The sequence below is a fragment of the Oncorhynchus clarkii genome, chromosome 15 (genome assembly GCF_045791955.1).
Source record: "Oncorhynchus clarkii lewisi isolate Uvic-CL-2024 chromosome 15, UVic_Ocla_1.0, whole genome shotgun sequence".
Classification (NCBI taxonomy): domain Eukaryota; kingdom Metazoa; phylum Chordata; class Actinopteri; order Salmoniformes; family Salmonidae; genus Oncorhynchus; species Oncorhynchus clarkii.
In genome coordinates this window covers 21,815,844-21,837,576 of record NC_092161.1, presented here as the reverse complement: position 1 = coordinate 21,837,576, position 21,733 = coordinate 21,815,844, and the positions used below count along the sequence as shown (strand labels likewise).

Below are 21,733 nucleotides of genomic sequence, written 5' to 3'. Positions count from 1 at the left end.
GTGTGTCGAGTCATATGACCCCAGCTCCTCTCACGTGTGGCGTGCAAGTGTGTGTGTGGTATGCGAGCTTTCACATATGTGTGTGTCTGTCTGTATGTGTGTGTGTGTGGCATGTGAGTTTGTTTGTTTGTTTGTGTGTGTGTTTGTGTGTGGCATGCGAATGTGTGTGTGTGGCGAGCCTGGCCCTGTGTTTCGTGCCAGGCTGCAGTTTTGTTCAAGTCGCTGTGAGATGACAGGGGGGGACATGGGGAGAAAAGGAGAGAGAGCCGGTCGGTCCCAGCTGCCTGCATTAAGCAATGACCTCTGCATAATGAAAGATGGTGAGAACATTTCCTAGTCATTACAAGGTTCCACGTTGTGACACGATTTGCATATTCATATATTTCTTTCCTCCCTAGCTATTTTTTTCCCCCTGTGAGCAGGACATCTGCCTCCGCCACTCTGGAAATAAATAAAGAATTAAATAAATACATTTTCAAAAACCACACGATCCATCCAGATGCTTGCAACTCTTCAAAAATACACCTTGTATTTGTTATGGCTTAAGCACCAGAGAGTTGTTTCAAGGGTCAGTGCCAGTGGAGTAGAATGCATGGTTACAAAGGGTCTAAAGCACATACCCATTCTACTAACTCTATTTCTATGCTCTATATCCTGTTGTTACACCACATGACACAGACTTATCTCAATGGTAGTAGACGGGTGTTTCTGGTTACCATATGATCTGTCTCTTTTTTAACAAGTGGAGTTAAGCTAAGTGGGCAAATGGCACAAGACATGTAAATGGTCCGCATAACAGTAGCCATATGGTGAGGAACCATAATCCCCAGAATGGTGTCTATTTTGCGTTTTTTGTTATTCTGGATTTTAGAGTGGCCTAATTGCACATTTCCACAGTAGAGTTCTTCCATGGTTCAGTGAGATTGTTAACTAACCCTTTAGTTTTTAGAAAATATCGGTATGAGCCAAAAGGCAAAATTATTATGTGTTACAGTGGATTTTAGAGCGGCCTAACTGTATATTTATTCAACATTTTATTATGTTTATTATATGAATAAACTTCCCCAATGACCTTAGTTAGTTGAGCATTGATACTATTGTGGATCTACAGTGGACATGTTAACATGGTGCTACAATGCCACAGTATATGTGGGGAAAAACAGTCTCGTTAAAATTCAGAGTCCATTTTTTCACATGATGTTTAAGATTCTTAAGGTATCTGCACAGTGGTTTGAGACATCGTCTAACAAACAATATCCATGTAAATATTTATATGAATTGAATATGCCTTCAAAAGATGTCTGCTGTAAGCCACAGGTTCTCTCTCTGATCTAAGAGGGCTCACCACAAAGAAAAGTCCTTCTACTTACTGCATTACAATTCTATTTAACATCAAACAACTCTCAGCGGAGATGAAGTTGTCAAAACAAGAGAATAGTCATACACGATTAAATGCAACGGTTTTTTTTCATCAAAAGAGAGCGAGATAATCAAAAACACCTATTGACAGAAAAGTATATATTTAAATCAGTTTTATTTAATTCAAATTAATCGAGCAAATGGCAGGCAAGCAACGCAGCAGCCTGCAGAGTTGCCCGGTGTCTACCGTGCACAGTAACGATCACAGCAGAACTTCTGAACACAAACTGTTTAATGCGAATACCACAAGCTGAGGGGTACATAAATATAGAATTAGACAAAATGTTATTTATTTTTATTTATTTTTTCTCTACCCCCCCCCCCCCCCCCCACGAGCAACATCCCCAGGTTTGAGGACTATGCAGATGTACGAGCCTACTTCAAAAAGTTGCAGTTCCCTTATGATAGCTCTGCAAAAAGGCTTTCTTTTAACTTAAATCAGCAAATGTGAAGCAGCGCAGACCTAAGGGCATCTTTTTCTCTTTTCTCCCCCTGAAAAAGAATTGCTCCTAGGGATCGATTTGAAATTTAAATTGTGGTGAAATAGTGTTTGTCATTAGCAATCAAATATTTGAACCGTTGGAATACCTTTTGTCCTCTGGTGAGAAATATTGCACAGGGCATATGAGTTTGTTGATGAATTATATATAGGTGTGGATACTGCTCAGCATCCCCTTTTGAAGCAGAACAAACGGCCATAACAAATGAATGAAAAAGGAAAAACAGACCTGGTAGGGGAAAAGATTTGTCATCGCGTTTATAAGAAATGAATATGTATGAACCAAAACATACAGCTAGACAAATACAATATGATTATTTGATGTATGGACGTGCACGGTTTAATGCCCATGAGCAGTACAGTTGCAATACATCATATGCAAACCAATCATACAGTATGTACTGTATTAACTAAGTGTTGTCCACTAATACAGAACAACACAATATAGACATGACACCACAAACACATCTTCAGATACTGATCAAATAGAAATCTAATTTAATCTGAATTCACGTTGTTTAAATAATGACATCATTATGACAGTAAATAACAGTCACTGTATACACCACTACAACTTCTGTATATTTGAGACCCAAAAAAACTGTAAGTGGATCTATAGAGCAGATAGGGACTAAGCCAGACCAGACCCTGATGGTGGATAAACTGAACCGAAGATAGTCCAGACAGAGAAAAAGGAGTGTGTGTGTGTGTGTGTGTGATTGCGCCTGTGTGTGTGTGCATACGCTTGTGTACGTAAACGCTTGTGTGCGTTCACATGTGCCTCAGTGCGTGCGCATGTATGTGTGCCTGTGTGCATGTGCGTGTGTGTGAATGGGTCTTCCTGTTTCCTGATTGACAGACAGTGACAGGGTGCTCTGCTCAGCGTTCATTAGAGGAGCTGATTGAATTGGGGGGTGTGGCGCTGTCACTCTTAATGGAGTGATCTCTAATTGGAGCAGATTAGCTTCACAGACTTCTGGGTAATGTCAGGGGCAGGAAACCAGAAAGCAGAGAGGCTGTAAGAGGACAGTGTATGGATCACACAAAGGGGCTAGACTGTACATCACCACAACTCTAGCCTCTTCTGCAGCCGCCTGTACTGTAGACTAGAACACTATACAGCAAAGACTGATGAAGGCCTTAGGGTCAAAACGGTGGATAAGAAAACAGTGTGGGGGTAGCCATCTTTCTTTCAACACTACAGTTTGGAGCAGTGCACTCCCAACACCATTCCTTCATTCATACAGACCTTTAGCTTGTGTAAGACACTGTTTTAACAGAACACTACAAATAATGATCTCTGTACAGTAAACCTGGCCCTTTCTTTCTCGGTAAAATAGGTTTGATAAGGCAGTGGTCCAACAGCTTCTGGGGTGTACCAGAGAAGAGAGAGAACGCTAGCCGGCTGCTTGTGTCTGTCAGTCTGCTGCACTGTGTGTATTGCAGCGGCCCCAAGTCATGGCTATGATGGTTTATACATAGAGGTGTGGAGCAACTTCAAGGCCAAAAGTAAGGTATAATGAGCACCCAGGCCGGTTCACAGTCCCAAAAGGACGCGGCCGGCTCTTCGACAAGTTAGGGGTGCGATAACGGCCGACCATAAAGAGGAATCATTATTAATGAAAATGACAGGTTATTAAGATCTGATATTAGGGCCTATATGGTTAAGTATGATAGGTTATCTATAAAACCTCTAGAGCCCGGCCCACGCCAACAGACTCCATCTCGAGCGCCCAGTGCCACCGACACATGTTAATAAGCTCACAACCTTTAATTAAGCAATATGTATAAGTAGACGGCCATTACTGGCTGATTTGTGGCCCACTTTGTTACGTCAAGCACCGGCCACCAGACACATATTCAATACAAATCAACCCGGGCCTGAATATCATCCAGCTTAATGTGGGCCCAATATTGATATTTTATCACTTGGGCCCTGATTGGTGACTTTTAGAATTGTCATTTTTCATTGTGTTGGGGCAGTAATGAAGACCTAATGACCCTCATTCATTTGGCACACGGATTCATTACTCCACTTCACATTGTTTATTGGATAATGAATAGCCCTATCTGCATAGGCAGCCAATGTATGCCTCCTGATTGTGACTGTACTGTATGTGTGATGATGTGAATCACACAGCCCAATGGAACTGTGTTACTATGACATGAACTATGTCACAAAGCTATACATCACAAAAGGGACGAGCATCCTCAGGGTTCGATACTGCGACCAAAACATACTGCGACCGTTTGACTTGGCAGTGTGACACACTTTTTTAATTGATCGCAAGGGTGCCAGTGAAAATATTCTACCTGGTCACATTACAATTTTTTTAATCATCATGTTTTATTCAAACAGTAATGTGCAATTGACAAAAAATAGACCTACTTTCTGAAGAGGCAGCAAATGCACAGAAATGCCCCTGTTTGTGTGTGTCAGGGCTTGACACACAAGAGGTTTTGGAAAATCCTCCGGGCCAGTTGATCAACCCCGTCAGTGGCCCGCTTGGGTCAGTGAAAAAAATGTTGTAATAATGACAATTTTATTCTAGGCTATATAATTGAAAAAAAACAACAAAAAAAACAGATGGATACACAAAGCTATTAACTTGTTATGCAGATTCTTTATCACGCGCGCGCTGCACACATACAGTACCAGTCAAAAGTTTTCCAGGGTTTTTCTTAACTTTTTACATTGTAGAATAATAGTGAAGACATCAAAAATATGAAATAACATATATGGAATCATGTAGTAACCAAAAAAGTGTTGAACAAATCAAAATATATTTTATATTTGAGATTCTTCAAAGTAGCCACCCTTTGCCTTGATGACAGCTTTGCACACTCTTGACATTCTTTCAACCAGTTTCATGAGGTGGTTTCAATTGAACACAACTGAATGCATTTCAATTAAGAGGTGTGCCTTGTTAAAAGTTAATTTGTGGAAATGATTTCCTTCTTAATGCATTTGAACCAATCAGTTGTGTTGTGACAAGGTAGGGGTGGTATACAGAAGATAGCCCTATTTGGTAAAAGACCACGTCCAAATTACAGCAAGAACAGTTCAAATAAGCAAAGAGAAACAACAGTCCATCATTACTTTAAGACATGAAGGTCAGTCAATACGGAACATTTCAAGAACTTTGAAACTTTCTTCAAGTGCAGTCGCAAAAACCATCAAGCGCTATAATGAAACTGGCTCTCATGAGGACTGCCACAGGAAAGGAAGACACATAGTTACCTCTGCTGCAGAGGATAAGTTCATTAGAATTAATTGCACCTCAGATTGCAGCCCAAATATATGCTTCACAGAGTTCAAGTAACAGACATATCTCAGCATCAACTGTTCAGAACACCAATAAGAAGAGACTTGCTTGGGCCAAGAAACACACACAATGGACATTAGACCAGTAGAACTCTGCCCTTTGGCCTAATGAGTACAAATTTGAGATTTTTGGTTCCAACCACCGTGTCTTTGTGAGACGCAGAGTAGGTGAACGGATGACCACTGTGAGGCATGGAGGATGAGGTGTGATTGTTTCGGGGTGCTTTGCTGATGACACTGTCAGTGATTTATTTAGAATTCAAAGCACACTTAACCAGCATGGCTACCACAGCATTCTGAAGCAATATGTCATCCCATCTGGTTTGCACTTAGTGGGACTATCATTTGTTTTTTTCAACAGGACAATGACCCAAAACACACCGCCAAGCTGTGTGAGGGCTATTTGACCAAGGAGGGTGATGGAGTTCTGCATCAGAAGACCTGGTGTCACGTTTACTCCCGCTCCCTCTCTGGCGCTCGGCGTCGCCAGTTGTCTCATCATTACGCACACCTGCCACAATCGTTACGCGCACCTGCGCCTCATGACCCCCACCTGGACTCCATCACCTTCCTGATTACCTCCCCTATATCTGTCACTTCCCTTGGTTCTTTCCTGAGGCGTTATTGACTCTGTTTCACTTTCATACCTGTACGCTTTTCGTGTTTTGTACTCTGTTCTATTTATTATTACATTTGCACCTGTACTTGCTTCCCGACTCCCAGCGTACACGTTACACATGGCCTCCACAATCACCTGACATCAACCCAATTGATATGGTTTGGGATGAGTTGGACCGTAGAGGGAAGGAAAAGCAGCCAACACGTGCTCAGCATATGTGGGAACTCCTTCAAGACTGTTGGAAAAGCATTCCTCGTGAAGCTGGTTGAGAGAATGCCAAGAGTCTGCAAATCTGTCATCAAGGCAAAGGGTGGCTACTTTGCAGAATCTAAAATCTAAAATATATTTAGACTTTTTTGGTTACTATATGATTCCATTTTTGTTATTTCATAATTCTGATGTCTTCACTATTATTCTACAATGTAGAAAATAGTTAAAATAAAGAAAAACACTTGAATGAGTAGGTGTGTCCAAACTTTTGACTTTATAGCCTATTGATGATCTGTCAGGCAGAGAGAGCAAGCAGCTCATCAACAGCTGGTTGTTGCATGGAGCAATTCACAGAAGACCAACAGCGGTAGAAAAGATGTTCCAATTTATGAGAGTAAATGCTAAGGCAAGAATGGGTATGCAAACCAGGTATTTAAAAAGTTCAAAGTCTTGGTTGAATATTTGCAATGCGCAATTCAGTAATCATGGAATAGCCTACCTTGAAAATCAGACATTTCCTTTAGGCTATTTGGTCCTTGGAAAGTCATTGAAGTTACGGTTGTCAATTTAGAAGGTCTACTGCTCCAATTCAATTATTCTGTGATTCCATTTCTGATCAGTTTCTATGAGAGATGTAGCTGCTTTCCTTTGTTCCCCAATGTTTCAATTGAAGGGATTTGAGCAACTCTGTTGCGGTAAAACAATGTGCAGTTATTACATTTGAGTCATTTAGCAGGCGCTCTTATCCAGAGTGACTTATATTTTCGTAATTTGTTCGTACTGGTCCCCCGTGGAAATCGACAACTCAAGCTACACAGGACTTATTATGAGCAAGACAACCTCGAATGTTGGCTTCAAATTGGTTTTCCATACAATGCATTCCATTACAAAGGGAAGTTTAAAACATGGTACAATAACACCTCAGTCATACTTCAGCATCTCAAATGGCGAGACTGACTAGCTACCAGATGGACAGACTCCATTAGTGTGTTTGTGTCAGACTGACTAGCTAACACATTGACAGACTCCATTAGTGTGTTTGTGTCAGCCTGACTAGCTACCACATGGACAGACTCCATTAGTGTGTTTGTGTCAGACTGACTAGCTAACACATTGACAGACTCCATTAGTGTGTTTGTGTCAGCCTGACTAGCTACCACATGGACAGACTCCATTAGTGTGTTTGTGTCAGCCTGACTAGCTAACACATGGACAGACTCCATTAGTGTGTTTGTGGCAGACTGACTAGCTACCAGATGGACAGACTCCATTAGTGTGTTTGTGTCAGACTGACTAGCTAACACATTGACAGACTCCATTAGTGTGTTTGTGTCAGCCTGACTAGCTACCACATGGACAGACTCCATTAGTGTGTTTGTGTCAGACTGACTAGCTACCAGATGGACAGACTCCATTAGTGTGTTTGTGTCAGACTGACTAGCTACCAGATGGACAGACTCCATTAGTGTGTTTGTGTCAGCCTGACTAGCTAACACATGGACAGACTCCATTAGTGTGTTTGTGGCAGACTGACTAGCTACCAGATGGACAGACTCCATTAGTGTGTTTGTGTCAGACTGACTAGCTAACACATGGACAGACTCCATTAGTGTGTTTGTGTCAGACTGACTAGCTAACACATGGACAGACTCCATTAGTGTGTTTGTGGCAGACTGACTAGCTACCACATGGACAGACTCCATTAGTGTGTTTGTGTCAGACAGACTAGCTACCAGATGGACAGACTCCATTAGTGTGTTTGTGTCAGACAGACTAGCTACCACATGGACAGAATCCATTAGTGTGTTTGTGTCCACATTATTCTGACATTTTAAAATGTAAAAACAATGTGAATGTCAATGCAAAATTCCATTAGGTAGGCCTATATTTAAAAATAATGCATTATTCTTTTAATGTGGTAATGCCTACTTTTCTTTGGCATACATTTTGGAGGGAGTTTTTTTCCAACAATTAAATGTCAAATTTAGGTCCCTGAAAATTACAATTAAGTACTTTAAAAAGTCCTTGAATTTGAATTGCCAATGTCTGTACAAACCCTGTATATGCTACTTGCTCATCTTCTATTGAAATGATGTATGCATCATTCCCTTTTTTGTCAGATCTTGACCCAGGCCAGTATTTTTTTTTATTCGGGCCAGTAGCTTTCAGGTGGCACTGGCCTGGTGTGCCACTGGCAAATTTACCTGAATGACAAGCCCTGCTGTGCGCGGAGCGCCAAGGGCCTATATGTCTAACACTGTGTAGTTGTTAGTGATGTTATCGATAGCCTCCCATTTTCAGGTAGATGTAAAGGCAATTAAAAGGTAACTACAAAGTAGCCTATCCCACCTGGTAGAATCAATCCAGCGGCCATTTGTTTTGAAAAGTCCATCACAAGTGGTCTACAGAAACAAACACACCGGTCTGGCTGGTGCACACCTGAATTTTAAAAATATTTTTCACAGACTTTAAAAATGGTCCCCTGATGTGGTTTAAGCAATTTTGTGATTTTTAAGAGCCAAAACCTGAAAAACTGGGTGAAACCACAGTCCTCCCCGTTTTTTTGTTGTTGTTGGTGGTATCGTTTTGGTATCTAGTATAGTTTTTTCAAATTCTGCCGTCTAGAGGATTTCGCAGAAAAGAACACATGGCACTTTGAAATCTGCACATTATTTTAAGTCTCTTTTCTTTGAACACAAGGGCATGCTAATTTAAAAGGTGTCTAGTCATGATTAGCCTGGTTCTGTAAGGAATCCAGGCACATTTTGGGACACAGGCGAGGTCATTAGCGATTATCTATTTATTTTTATTAGTACGATCAAATCATGTGCTGGTGCCCCAAGTGAAAAGGTTGTTAGCACCAGTGCCACCCGTGGAAAAAGCTATTGTAGAAGCCTGATTCTGCCTGAACCATCTCTATGTGTATCATCAGGAACAATTTGAACTGTTATGTGAGTATGCTATAGAGAGCTCATAAACACATTCTGAATTGATCCATCAGTCACTGTCCATCACTGAGGTACAGTATGTCTATAGTCCCTGTCCATTCATATGGTGTGGTCGGTTGAGGTGATAGTTGTCTATTGTCTATTTAGTGGTATGTGTATAATCGCTGTCCTGTCAATTGGTGTGGTCGGTTGAGCCTTAGGTGCTAGTTGTCTATTGCCAGGGGTATGTCTATAGTCCCTGTCCCTTCAGTTGATGCGGTCGTTGGAGGTGCTAGTTGACAGTACCTGGGTGTCCTCTCCTGCTTTGTTTCACTTCACAGTGACATTAGTGGCTAAGGCCTTGCAGTGCAGCTCGAGCCATGCCCACTGTCTCCTACTGGCTCGACGCGATGAGTACCTGAGGGCACGGATTAGGCAATAACACTGTTAAAACACACAACATTACACAAACAACCATTAAAACGCCACACTACACAAACAGCCATTAAACAGTGCACAGGAGTGTTGGACTCACGCCAAACAGGCTTCCTCCTTTTCCTCTCCCTGAGTTGGAGGGTGGAGCTTGTGCCTTCGTCTTCCTGGTTCACCTCTGGTGTCCTCTGACCTGGGCGGGGCATAGTGCTGAGAGGAGGCTCTGCCCCGTCCATGTCACCAATCACCTTCAAGGACACACCATAGACAAAAACAAACTGTCAGACACATTCAAGTGCTGAAGATATTTCAACAGTTAAATGTTTCTATATGCAAGTTCACTACAATTGTTTTAATGTTTATACAGTAATTTGCAATTACAAAATATTTAAGCCTGGGAATTGCAAAAAAAAGATTGTGCAGAAAGAATTAACACAGTTCCACGTTTTTCAAGTAAACTTCAAAAAAAATCTCCCACAAATCTCCCCAAACTAGTGTATACGCGTTTGGATAATTAGACGCGATACACTTTTGGAAAAGGTCTTCTCGCAAAGCCGATATGGCTGGCAGGGAAAGCATTAATCTCTTCATGCAACATACAAAGACCAAGGACGTATCCTTCCCCGGCACCGAACGGCAGATAGCAGAACTCACTTCCTGTATAAATCATGTTCATATTTCTGAAGGCTCAGGATGACCTCATAGCCAATGAAGCGTGCTCCGAGGCTCCGAAGCGGCAATCAAACATGCGGCCGGGGGGAAGAGGGGGTGCAGGAGGGAGAATTGATGCAGTTTGTCAATTAATGTTGCTGCGAGGTGTTTCTTAAAGGTTAACTTCTTCATATTCCGAATGTGGAATTAGGTCAATATTGGCGAGCGCGGAGTCATTTGTGGACAAGGAGCGCTGAGTCATGGAAAGTGAAGACAAAGGGTTCTGGGTAATGGGGGTCTGATGGCATATTACACCAATGAGGAGGCCCAATATTGAAATGGCATCTCTCTCCCTCTTTCTGTCTCTGTTCATCACATGGGCTTGCGGCGGATTGTAATTATATGGGAATCACCCCTCCTAGTTATAACTCAAGAACAGTACAGTCATACCTAGCTAGGTTAAGTTAATTAAGTATGTAGTATTGAAATAAGTTGATTGTAAGTGAGGAAGTCTAACGTCAACAATGGTTAAAGGGCATAAGTGGAAAAAGACTTCAAAAGCAAAAGAAACACAATGATGAAATTGCACGGAACAGTGTTTTTATTTACAACGTAGTTTAGATGCTTATCAGCCTTTTTCCAAGCCATAAATAATCTGCGGAGAAGTAATATTCAAGCTGTTGGAGCTTTAGTTGTGCATCTTTAATGGGACTTTCACAGAAGCTGATCCAGGACTCACATATGGAAGAAGGAGATGGTACAACAGCACAGTTGGTTACTCAAATCGTTCTTTTTTGGCAGGCCGTAGACACTTAAATGCTAGCCTGGGAGGAAAAAGACAGGGAAACATAAACCTACTGTGGTTTTAGTAGGGAACATAATGACTTTGCCCACATTCATTTCGTCGGCCATATTGTTTCCCTCAGATGGAGCTGTTATGGGCCCATCTCAGAAGTTGTTTTGTTATGAGGGCCCTACTGGAATCTCAACGGTTGTTGAGAGTGATGCATTGTGAGTTTGCAGCTGGCAAACATCTGTTTATTCATGATTGTTTGAGAAGTAATATATATATATTTTTTAAACACTCCACCACCTTTAAAATCCTTTTGGCTAAGTATGCCAATGGGACTGTTGCTTTTACTATTCTTGCTGCATGACATTTGTTACCATTTCCCAGCATGTCATGGTTAATATTAAAGGTAAAATAGTAGATGCCTTCCAGGTTAATATTCCAGGTAAACATGGTTCGACCAATTTCCATAATTGAAATGCAATGCATGATGGGCCTTGAACACAAACTCTTAGAAAAAAAAGGTGCTATCTAGAACCTAAAATGATTTTTCCCCCTTTTGGTTCCAGGTAGAACCTTTTGGATTCCAGGTAGAACCCTTTTGGGTTCTATGTAAAACCCTTTCCACAGAGGGTTCTACATGGAACCCAAAAGGGTTATCCTATGGGGATAGGCAAAGAACCCTTTGGGACTCTTTTGTCTGTGTCTGTACATGACCTTTAATACTAAAAACCAGACGGATACAGGTGCAGGAATCACTTGGTTTAGCCAAATGAATATTCAATATGTGCATGATATTTTTTTTTGCTTAGTCATGGACTGCTGCCCCCCAATAACAATACAAATATACACACCAAACTGCTGTATTACACTGAAAGTGTCTATAGCTCAGGGCATCTCTCGGAGGGCTTGCTTTTCTTAGGTGTTCGTTTATATTAATTTTGAGTGTAAATTGTGGTTAATATGCAAAAATAAGAACCCTGGAGCAGTGGTCATGTTAGTCTAAGGCTTTCCCTGGTCCTCGAGGGCTTGGCTGTCCAGGACATTGCCAGAGAAAAACAGACCTCTTATGTGGAAATGAAGCATTCGTCAATATTGCTTCAGTAAACAAAGGAAGGCCTCCTTAAGTAGTCGGACGAATCCTTTAACCGAAGGAGGCAGAGGGGAGACTGACTGTTTTTCACAGTTCAAAGAAGTCAAATAAATACTGCTATTGTAAGTTGTCTCATTCTCCAAGCATCAGGACTGAATAATGATGACACTGTAGGTCACAGCAAGTAGTCATTCCTAAGGGTTAATGGGCAATCATTTACAGGAGACAGGAACCTGTTCCCATATCACAATAACATATCACATTTGAAGATGATAAAGCAATACCATTGAATGGTCAAATGTTATATGTTATATATTGTGATATGGAAACAAGCCTCACTTCAAAATAGAGATTTGTTTCCTGCAAAAATGAACACATTAATATGATGAACTTACATAGGGGGCTTTAGAATACTATACTCGTGGAGAAAGGAACCATATGCACAAGGTATTCTACTCTATACCCTTGAATTGTGCAGTCTGAAATATTTTATTTTTGCTCAGGCAGGACTGCCTGAATGTTATTCCTCTCCAAGGAGCTGTCACCTTAAATCTGCAGGCCAGTTTGTACACAGCCCCCCGTCGCATACACTGACTATATTGCTGGCAGAATTACATAAAGCACTAATAAAATCAGCTCAAGTGTTCTTCCGAGGGCTGGGGATGCCCTTTGGTGATTCCTGGATGTCACTCTATACATAAAACTAGTCTATATATTCAAGGGAGGATTAGTTTGAATATGTAAAGAGGGCCCGTGCTGTAGGGAGAGGGGAAATGAGGGTGGAAAGCAGAAAGCTCAGCAGGGCTGGAGAGCTGGCATTATCGTACACACACCACAGCCGGGGGTGAGGGGACACGGCTGCCACCGGCGTCACTCTCATGTTCCACCCGACGTAGAGGCGTGGCCATCATGCGACTATGGGGTGGATGGTGATACCACAGGACATTCTTCTCTGTTTTGGTTCCTCAACCCTTACCGTTAAAGGTAGGTCCGGGGCCAAATGATTTTCTCCAGCAGAAATGCCAAGAGTGAATTGTATTCTTTTTTTTTAGGAATTACAGTGACTGTATTTCTGTCTGAGAGATGGTGAAAATTAATATTTCTGCTGTGATTTTCTAAATTCCTCAGTAAACAACTTTACCCAGATGTCTCATTTGTGACACACAGGTTTGGAGGCCACACAGGGACACACATTACCACGCACACAAACTCATACACGTGCACGCGCTCACGCACACACACCAAAAACGAATAGATATGCCACGTTGTGTGTTTACACACATTCTCATCAGTCAAAATATGACGGGACCCATTAGGACGACGCCACACCGCCCGAGAGCTAACTGTTGATGCAGCTCCGGCATTAATCTCTTTTTTCCTCTCTTTTGACTTTTTTCGGGATGGTGATGATCCAGGTTGCTCTCGGGGGGATCGGGGGAGTTCATTCATGTGCTTGCAGTTGTTACAAAGCCGAATCAGTGGTACATTTAATTAGACAGCCAATCTGTGCGGCAGTCTGCTCCGTCCTGACTGACTCAGGGTAGGAGTGTGCGTGGCCGAGGGCAGGGGAAAGCAGGAGGTGGGAGAATGCGTGCAGCACCCAGTATTCTAGAAACCAAATAAAGACGGGCGTTAGCATGGGTGCAAAATAAGGGAATAGCAGTTGTGGCGGATGCTCATTTGGTGAAAAATACAAGTGGGGAGTTAGCATTGGTGCTAGCTGGGAGAATCATAACAGTGCCAGTGCATAATCATGCCAGTGCTCATTTGGTGCTACTTTGAAAGGAGAATGGAGAATCCTTCCTATGGCCATAGCACCATCTTGTTGTCTGTGTGTGTAGCATTGCTAGGGAGGTGTAGTGAGAAATGTACTGTTCCTTTCCTCTCACTCTGAGTCACAAAGGAGAGGAGTGGCATGCTAACCTCTTCTCTCTTTTTTCCCTTCCCTCAATGTCGCTCTCCCCTGCGTGTGTGAGTGCATGGTGTGTGTGTGTGCTTCTGCTAGGTCACACACTGAGGAGAGTATGCAGTGCAGTTTCACTCTTCCTCTCTGTCTTTATCTCTGGTTATAAGAGAGAGGAAGAGAGAAAGGTTATTAGAGGGAGAGAAAGAGAGAATGTGCGAGAGAGGAAGAATGAAAGACAGAGAGAGGCAGCTGACTACATGGGAGAGAGAGAGAGAGAGAGAGAGAGAGAGAGAGAGAGAGAGAGAGAGAGAGAGAGAGAGAGAGCGAGAGAGCGAGCGAAAGAGAGGGAGGGAGAGAGAAAGCACAGTCAGGGTTAACCTACTTCTAGGATGGCACCGTCCGGCTGGCGTAGGAAGTGCCTGTAACGGTGGCGCTGCCCGCTCAGGTAGAGGGTGTAGACAGACACGTGGGTACTGCTCTCTCCCCCTGCAGCGGGCACGGCCCCACGAGGGTCACCCCTGGGGGGGGCACAGGGGCCCTCCTCTGTCCAGATGTAGTCATACACTGATACCTAGTGAGACACACACACAGGGGCCCCGCCAGCCTCATTACAGACTCCCCAATACACACAAGCACATACACACAGATGAATGCAGGCATGCACACACACAGACACACATGAACACACTAACTAGACACTGTCAGGAGCTTGTCAAAGCAGTCAGGGTTCATTCCCTCTCTGCACCAACATAGAGAAAGAGAGAGAGAGAGAGAAGGGGGGAGGGAATGGGGATGAGGGAAATAGATGTGTGTGTGTAAAATAGAGAGAGCGAGGGAGAGAGAGAAAAAGAAAGAAAGAGGGAGAGCACAACAGAGTACGCAGGGTTTAGTGACGCATACCTGCACAAATGCTCACTTCAACGTAATTATACCTTGCCCTGCTTGTGACCACAGCTCAGCGCTCTTAAAGAATTAAAACCCAAACAGTTGACAGTAATCCTCTGTAATTTGCAGAGCCTCACATCCAAAGATGAGCACCGTCCGAAAAGGAAAATAAGGTAAGAATGCTGAGGATCAAGTTGCCAAACACAAACACAACTCACATTATCAATCGAGACCTTGACTTATAACATGTGGCTGCACTCTTCTTATTTTTTTGTCAAGAAATATGGACAAAGGAAAGGAGAGAGAATTTGTATGCTATGCATGCTAAGCTGCTATAAGCCAACTACGCTTTCACTAGACCTGTGGGGAGTAATCGTGCAGCAGGTAAGGGAGAAGGGATCAGGTTGTACCAGGGCGAGGGCATACACACAACCATGGTGGCAGTGCTGTTTGTGCGTGCCGCTTCTGCCTGTTCTGCCGCTGCACCTGTAATGCACTGCCCTCCTCTATTAGGGCAACACAGGGAGCTAGCAGAGCGTGTAACATGTTATATAGGTCATGTAACTCGACGGCATCCATGTGTGAAGATCATGGTGCCTCTCTGGCTGATAACGCCTGTTTTTAGAGGCCTGTGTGTTAGTTTGCCCACCGCATCACACACAATGCCTCTGAATGACACACACGCAGGTACAAGACGGGAGAACGTTGAGGTAACACACACATAGGCAGACATGGCCGACACACGGACACACCCTCACTTGTGCACACAGGCACGTACACACACTAAAAATATGTTCCAATATCAGACAAACACGCACAGACAGAGACAAGCTCAACAACAACTCTCTTTTGTAATTCAAGGCCTCTGCTTCGAGGGTCCTCTAGGCCTCTCTTACCAAGGAGAGAGAGAGCGAGAAAAAATACAGACAGAGCACCGAGCGGCCGTGCCGGAGTAAAAGGACTCATCCTCTGAGATGGAAACCAGATTTGGGGGACTGACTGTCTGTGTGGAGGTGGGGGAGCCAGGCAGGCGGAGGCAGGCCCGCATCCTGCCAGGTTCAGAGCAAGGACCTAATTAAGGCATGAGTCATTCTGTGGAGGCACACAATCTCTCTCACGCACACGCACACGCACACACACACACACACACACACACACAGTGAAGGTTAAGGCTGGGTGAAAGGCACCAGGAATTTTTTCCCGGCAGCAGAGTTTATAAACTCAAGGTGACCCCCTAATTGGCTCCGTAATTATGATTTGTCTAAGAAAACACGGAGCCAGAAAGCCAACTCATTCACAGGGCCTGAGTGGCAGGGTCACGCTGAAGGAGAGACTTCGTTTTGGGAAGTGTATCGATGTCCTGATTTTCTTCTAACTACATAAACTGTTAGCCAAACAACTCAGGGCAGTTCGAAAACACCCAAGTCATTACCTACTTGTAATTAGACAACTGCTCTAAACACACTGCAGACAGCCTGGAGAGAACGACCTCATTGTCACAAATGTCAAAGAGTCGCTTTGGTTCGAAAGTGGGAAGACCAGCCACAAACATTTAAGGAAGGAAACGCAGGGGGACGCATCTCTTTAACGCCAATTCAGTATTCATTAGGGTAAAGCTGTGCCCTCTAGGTCCATACTATCTTGACTGGTGTGATCTGGTGACATACTTCCCCAATAATCTTCAATTCACGATAACAGGAAATTGATTCTTTGTAGATTTTTGAGTAGTGTATTTGATAGCTGTTGAGGGACAATGTAAGAAATGCATCAGATGACACAAAACAGGAGATATTTCAATTGTTCTCACTAATACTACATTTCCTTCTCCTGTCTATAACATTTCCTGTGCCATGGCCACATTGGCCAATTTGCTGGTGAAATCCCTGTGACAACACATTGAGACAAACATAGAAACGTTTTTGTGTGCGGATGACGGGGATGCCATTTCACTCAGTGCATTATGGTTCTCAGGGTGAATCATATTCTGAGCTGTAGCTACAGGGAGGGGGAGGGAGAGGGAGAGAGAGAGAGAGAGAGAGAGAGAGAGAGAGCATTAGGAGGTTGGTTCCGTTTCTGGCCAGCCTGACTTCTATACGAGCCCAAGTCTGAGTGCTCTCTTCTTCCCCATTGTTCCATTTGATAGCACTAAGTGACTGATTTACATTCAATGCCTGGGTGTAGCAGGCCGAACAGCTGTGGGTTAAGCAGATAGCATTCAAGTGAGTTAACCTAATTCCGACCAATCTTGCCTCGATTTATCGTTGACGTCTGCATTTAGGAAATCTGATAGAGTCCGTATCAGTCTCTTGACTCGCATGGGAAGAGACAAGCATTATTTATTTTAGGGACTATAAACAGCAAGCCATGTCTCCCAGCAAGGACATAAATTGTGGTATATGTAGACATTACCGCAAATGCAGAGAGGGGTAGATCCAGGAAGTGCGTAGGGAATCTAACAGCAGTCATTGGTCCACTGTTCACAAACAAGTCTGCATGTAACACTAAGAAGATCGCAAATAGTCTGTATTTTTACAATATTTCTAGCCCTAAATAAAATGACTAAATGCACTACATACCCCCAAAAATATGCCTTTCAGCTTCATTTTTAAAATTGACCCATATGCATACCTAAAAAAAATATATAAACTTGCAACTAACAACTAAAAAGAGGGCAGACACATTTGACAGAAATAGAAACTTTCCACTGGGTGAAGCTATTTCAGTAATAACCATTTCAGTAAACTATTTCAGCAAGAGACATGGCTGTGGACAGAGTGATTTTGTATTTAGGTAACTCGACCTTGACTCTTTACAAATATCACCGTGACATTTTCACTCCATTTTATGACGTGTCAATGGTTGTCTAAAACAAGAGGAATTCCTTAATGACCTCATGCTTTTCTGTCCCTGTTGCACAACTGATCCCCCAAACATTCTACCCCCCTGACCTATCTTATCAAAATGTTCATACGACACTTCCGCAATCAAAATGTTTTGAGCTACAGTCTGGTCATAAGCTGAGACTCATTTGGAATTGGCTACAACCAACCAGTAGGCCCAGAACCTCCATTTTGAAAACCCCAGCCATAGGCTATGCATCACTAATAAACAACACAGAGCTAAATAATCCCCAGAGTGGTGAGTGTGTCTACAGGTTAGGTGGTGCGTGTGAGCGAATGGTGAAGGTTTTCCAGGTAGTGGTGTACTGTATGAGTCATGGGGCTGGAGGTTGGAGAGAGAGGAGAGGCCTCCATAGAAATCTAGACAGACAGGCTGAGCTGTGCTGGCCGTGGTCCAGGAAGGGAGCCTGGGGCCTGGGCACGAGCCGGCCTGTCACCTTCCCTGATCCCTGGATGATTGATCCAAACTAGATAGCCATCATTACCATCCACACTCATCCCTAGGTTCTCCCTCTTCTAGTCTAATTTTACCTCCCATTTGCATGCTCCTTTGGACTAATTAAATCTCTCTCCCTTCTCTCTCTCTCTTGTCATCGGGATGACAAATAACGCGGTGCAATTTTGGCACATTATTATGTATGAAATGTGGGGCTATAATGTATTCCACTCGGCTGAATATCTCAAGACCCATGTGTAATGAGCAAAACAACAAAACTCGACGTGCACTGCAGCCTGTGTGAGCAGTTCACCTCTCTCTCTGTCTCTTGTTCTCCTCCCTATGTCTTTCTTTTTATCAAGACGAAACCCGCTGACCTTCCAATTCAGTACCATCCACCCGCATTTCCTTTCCTTTTTTTTTTTATACCCGAACGCAATTTATATATAGTGACGCCCGTTTCCTTCCATCCACTGGGGGGGGGGGGGGGGGGTCCCTTTTGGTTTTCAGTTCTGTCCCACTTGGCTTTAATTTACAGTGGGAAAATAATTAGAATCTCACTTTTGCGAAGAGTGGAGTGAAAATGTAAACAATGCTTCCCTGCGGGCGAGTGCTTCATCACGCTGACAGGTGCATTTGAATTTGCCTGGGTGGTGGACAGGCTGGGTTATTTATTTGTCAGTCGCACATGGATGGAGGATGGAAGCCCCGGCTGGGCTGCCCAGGCTCAGGCTGGCTGCATGGGGCTGATGGGCAGCAATGGCTGGGTGCTCTGGCAGCTCCTGACCCCCTACCCCATGCTTAATCCCCTGGTTGAGCCAGACTACTGTACCACCGTCCAGAGAGGCGTAGCAGGCTAGCTAGCGGTACCAGGGTATGAACACAAATGTACTGAACATACTGTGCAGATGGAGGAACAGTGACAACTATTGAGGTGGCAGCCATGTCTGTTTCCTTTGTCCACAGATCCTTATCCAGCCACATGTATGTGCACATGCACATACAAACACACACACAGAAAGACACACACATGCGTGCAGTCCCAGTGCCTGGGTCTGGGAGGGGGGCTGTCTCTCTGTGCAGAGGCTCTCTGAGCTGCGGATAGTCACTCCCATACCTCCCTGCCTCGGCACAGAGCTGGCTCAGGTTCAAGGCCCGTTTCCCCAGATGAGAGGTAGGCAGCAGAAGACTGGGGCCTCCAAGCCTGCTGCTACTGCTGCTGTGTAGATCAAATCAAATTTGAAGGTCTCATAGAGAGTCACTGAGCAGGAATCAGAGAGGGGCCATACATACGCATGGATAACCCAGGCCAACGCCAGCCATTAGAATGGAAATAGAGCCGCTATTATTGTCGGCGACGTCCTCGATACAGGGCCAGTCTGTTTGTGTAATTGGGACAGCTTTAAAATGGTACGGACGCATCTCCGGTGCTCGTCTGATTTGGCTCAAACACGCTGTGTCTGGTTAAATGCACAGACGGCCAAGACAGGCAACCGATTGGTATTACGTACAGTAGTGCACACAGTAACTACAGTGTGGCTGATTCAGTACAGTACTTGTTTATTTTGGTCCGTTCACCCTCATTATTGTGCGTATGGTGCAAGGGGCAGTTTTGTCTTTATCTACTTGGATATACCTAGGTGCATATACACTACAGTATGGTCATAAAACTACACTCAATATCAGCTCCTTTTCAAATTGGACTTCTAGAAAAAGGTAAACAAGCAACAATGAATATTTACATGTTCAATTTATGCAGATTAACTTTCTTAGCGAGATAGCATCTCTTGCTCGAGATGATCCAGGAAATAAGCATAATGCATATGCATAATTCACTGTTACTAATCTCCTTTTATCTGGTCGGGGGAAAATAACGGCAACTCATTCCACAAACAACTCCTGTCGCAGCACCGCCCCACTTCCAATAGCAGTAACCCCCCCACTTACTACCAAGGCTCAACCACTGGGGCCTTGAGGGGGAAGGAAGTCAGTTTCTCCAGGTTTGTTGTGTTGTTGTGGTGGTGTAAAGGCATTAACTGATCTACAGATCATCCATAAGGGGACTATCCCAATAAAGTCACACCATAGAAGCTACATGGAAAGTCAACCCCTCATTAAAGCATTAAGTGATGACAAACCCAATGGTTAATTTGAAGATTTCTTCATGATGTACCACATACCTATAGTCAATGCCACTGTACTTTGTACCATTGGATATTGAGATGCCCCCCAAAAAGGGGCCAAAGTGAAACATCTCTCTTGATTTTCTCTCCGGCCACTTACAAGTGACTTCATTCCAATCGGCCCTTCAAGGCTTCAGAGGATGATAACTGCCGATAACAAAATTAGACCTGGGATTCTCTGCTTATAGCGGGGCCACCTTGACAGTGCAGTGCTGTATATCCATCTATGTGGTTATGGGAGAGATAAGAGATATTAAAGTCCCTCCAACCTATCTCTCCAGAGGATGTCATCATCCATCCTGTTAAGACGAGACACCTGTCACAATCAGCAGGCCTGCTCCCCCCTGGGCCACAGGAAACACTCAAGGTCACACTCTTTAAAGCAACTGAGGAGGAGGAGGAAGAGGAGGAGGGAAGACTAACAAACGTATGGTCAGAAAGTAAAAAGGGCAGATGGTTTCACATGCAGGCTGGTTCTCATAGTGTCGTAGGATCACAAAGAAGGATATTTACTTTTATTAATAGTACTGCTTTTAATAATGCTAAAATGAAATCCAGATTTAAGACAACCGACTCTCCACCACCAAGTCCACCACTTTCTAGAGATACATTCCTGCTTCATGTCAATTGTGCCAAAATGTTGGTTCTTTAAATACTCTTCAATGAAGCAAACTGTTATTATTTTGATTAGTGACCACATCCCAATGGACTCCAACCGAGGCAAACTTTCTCTGCTAATCCTCCGATATAATAATTTCAAACTACAAGACAAATTAGACTCAGCCAGTGTGCAAAACACTAAAAAATGGTGCAAGATGAGCTCTTTAAAAATCCCATTTGCTCTTCTGTGTGCCGCTGAAGAACACTCGTTCACTCCTCGCCGACAGTCCAATTTGTTCCTTCTGGTTTGCATTATGGATGGCAAGTGAACGGGCCGGGATCCATAAGAGCTGGGCAGGCAGAGGGAGGGAGGGAGAGGCAGGCAGGCAGAGGGAGGGCGAGGGAGGGAGAGGTAGGCAGAGGAAGGGAGGGAGGCAGAGAGGGGCAAGCAGAGGGAAGGAGAGAGGGGCAGGCAGAGGGAGTGAGGGGCAGGCAGAGGGAGGGGCATGCAGAGAGAAAGGCAGGCAGGCAGAAGGACGGCGGGAGAGGGAGGCAGGTAGAGGGAGGCAGGCAGAGGGAGGGAGGGAAGAAGCAGGGAGCGGCAGGGAGGGAGGGAAGAAGCAGTGAGAGGCAGGTAGGGAGGGAAGAAGCAGGGAGAGGCAGGTAGGGAGGGAAGAAGCAGGGAGAGGCCGGGAGGGAGGGAAGAAGCAGGGAGAGGCCGGGAGGGAGGGAAGAAGCAGGGAGAGGCAGGCAGAGGGAGGGAAGAACCAGGAAGAGGCAGGCAGAGGGAGGGAAGAAGCAGGGAGAGGCAGGCAGAGGGAGGGAAGAACCAGGAAGAGGCAGGCAGAGGGAGGGAAG

The 21,733-nt window shown here is 44.1% G+C and overlaps 1 protein-coding gene across 1 annotated transcript in view; it reads right to left on the bottom strand.

Moving 5' to 3' along the window:
• Nucleotides 1-9,352: 9,352 nt before the first annotated feature.
• Nucleotides 9,353-21,733, bottom strand: part of LOC139366816 (orofacial cleft 1 candidate 1) — a 101,521-nt gene continuing 89,140 nt past the window's right edge. The window contains exons 20-22 of the mRNA XM_071104511.1: nucleotides 14,254-14,442; nucleotides 9,535-9,679; nucleotides 9,353-9,417 (exon numbers count right to left, since the gene is read on the bottom strand). Of these exons, the coding sequence (XP_070960612.1) occupies nucleotides 9,353-9,417; nucleotides 9,535-9,679; nucleotides 14,254-14,442 (399 nt within the window). The remainder of the gene's footprint in view (nucleotides 9,418-9,534; nucleotides 9,680-14,253; nucleotides 14,443-21,733) is intronic.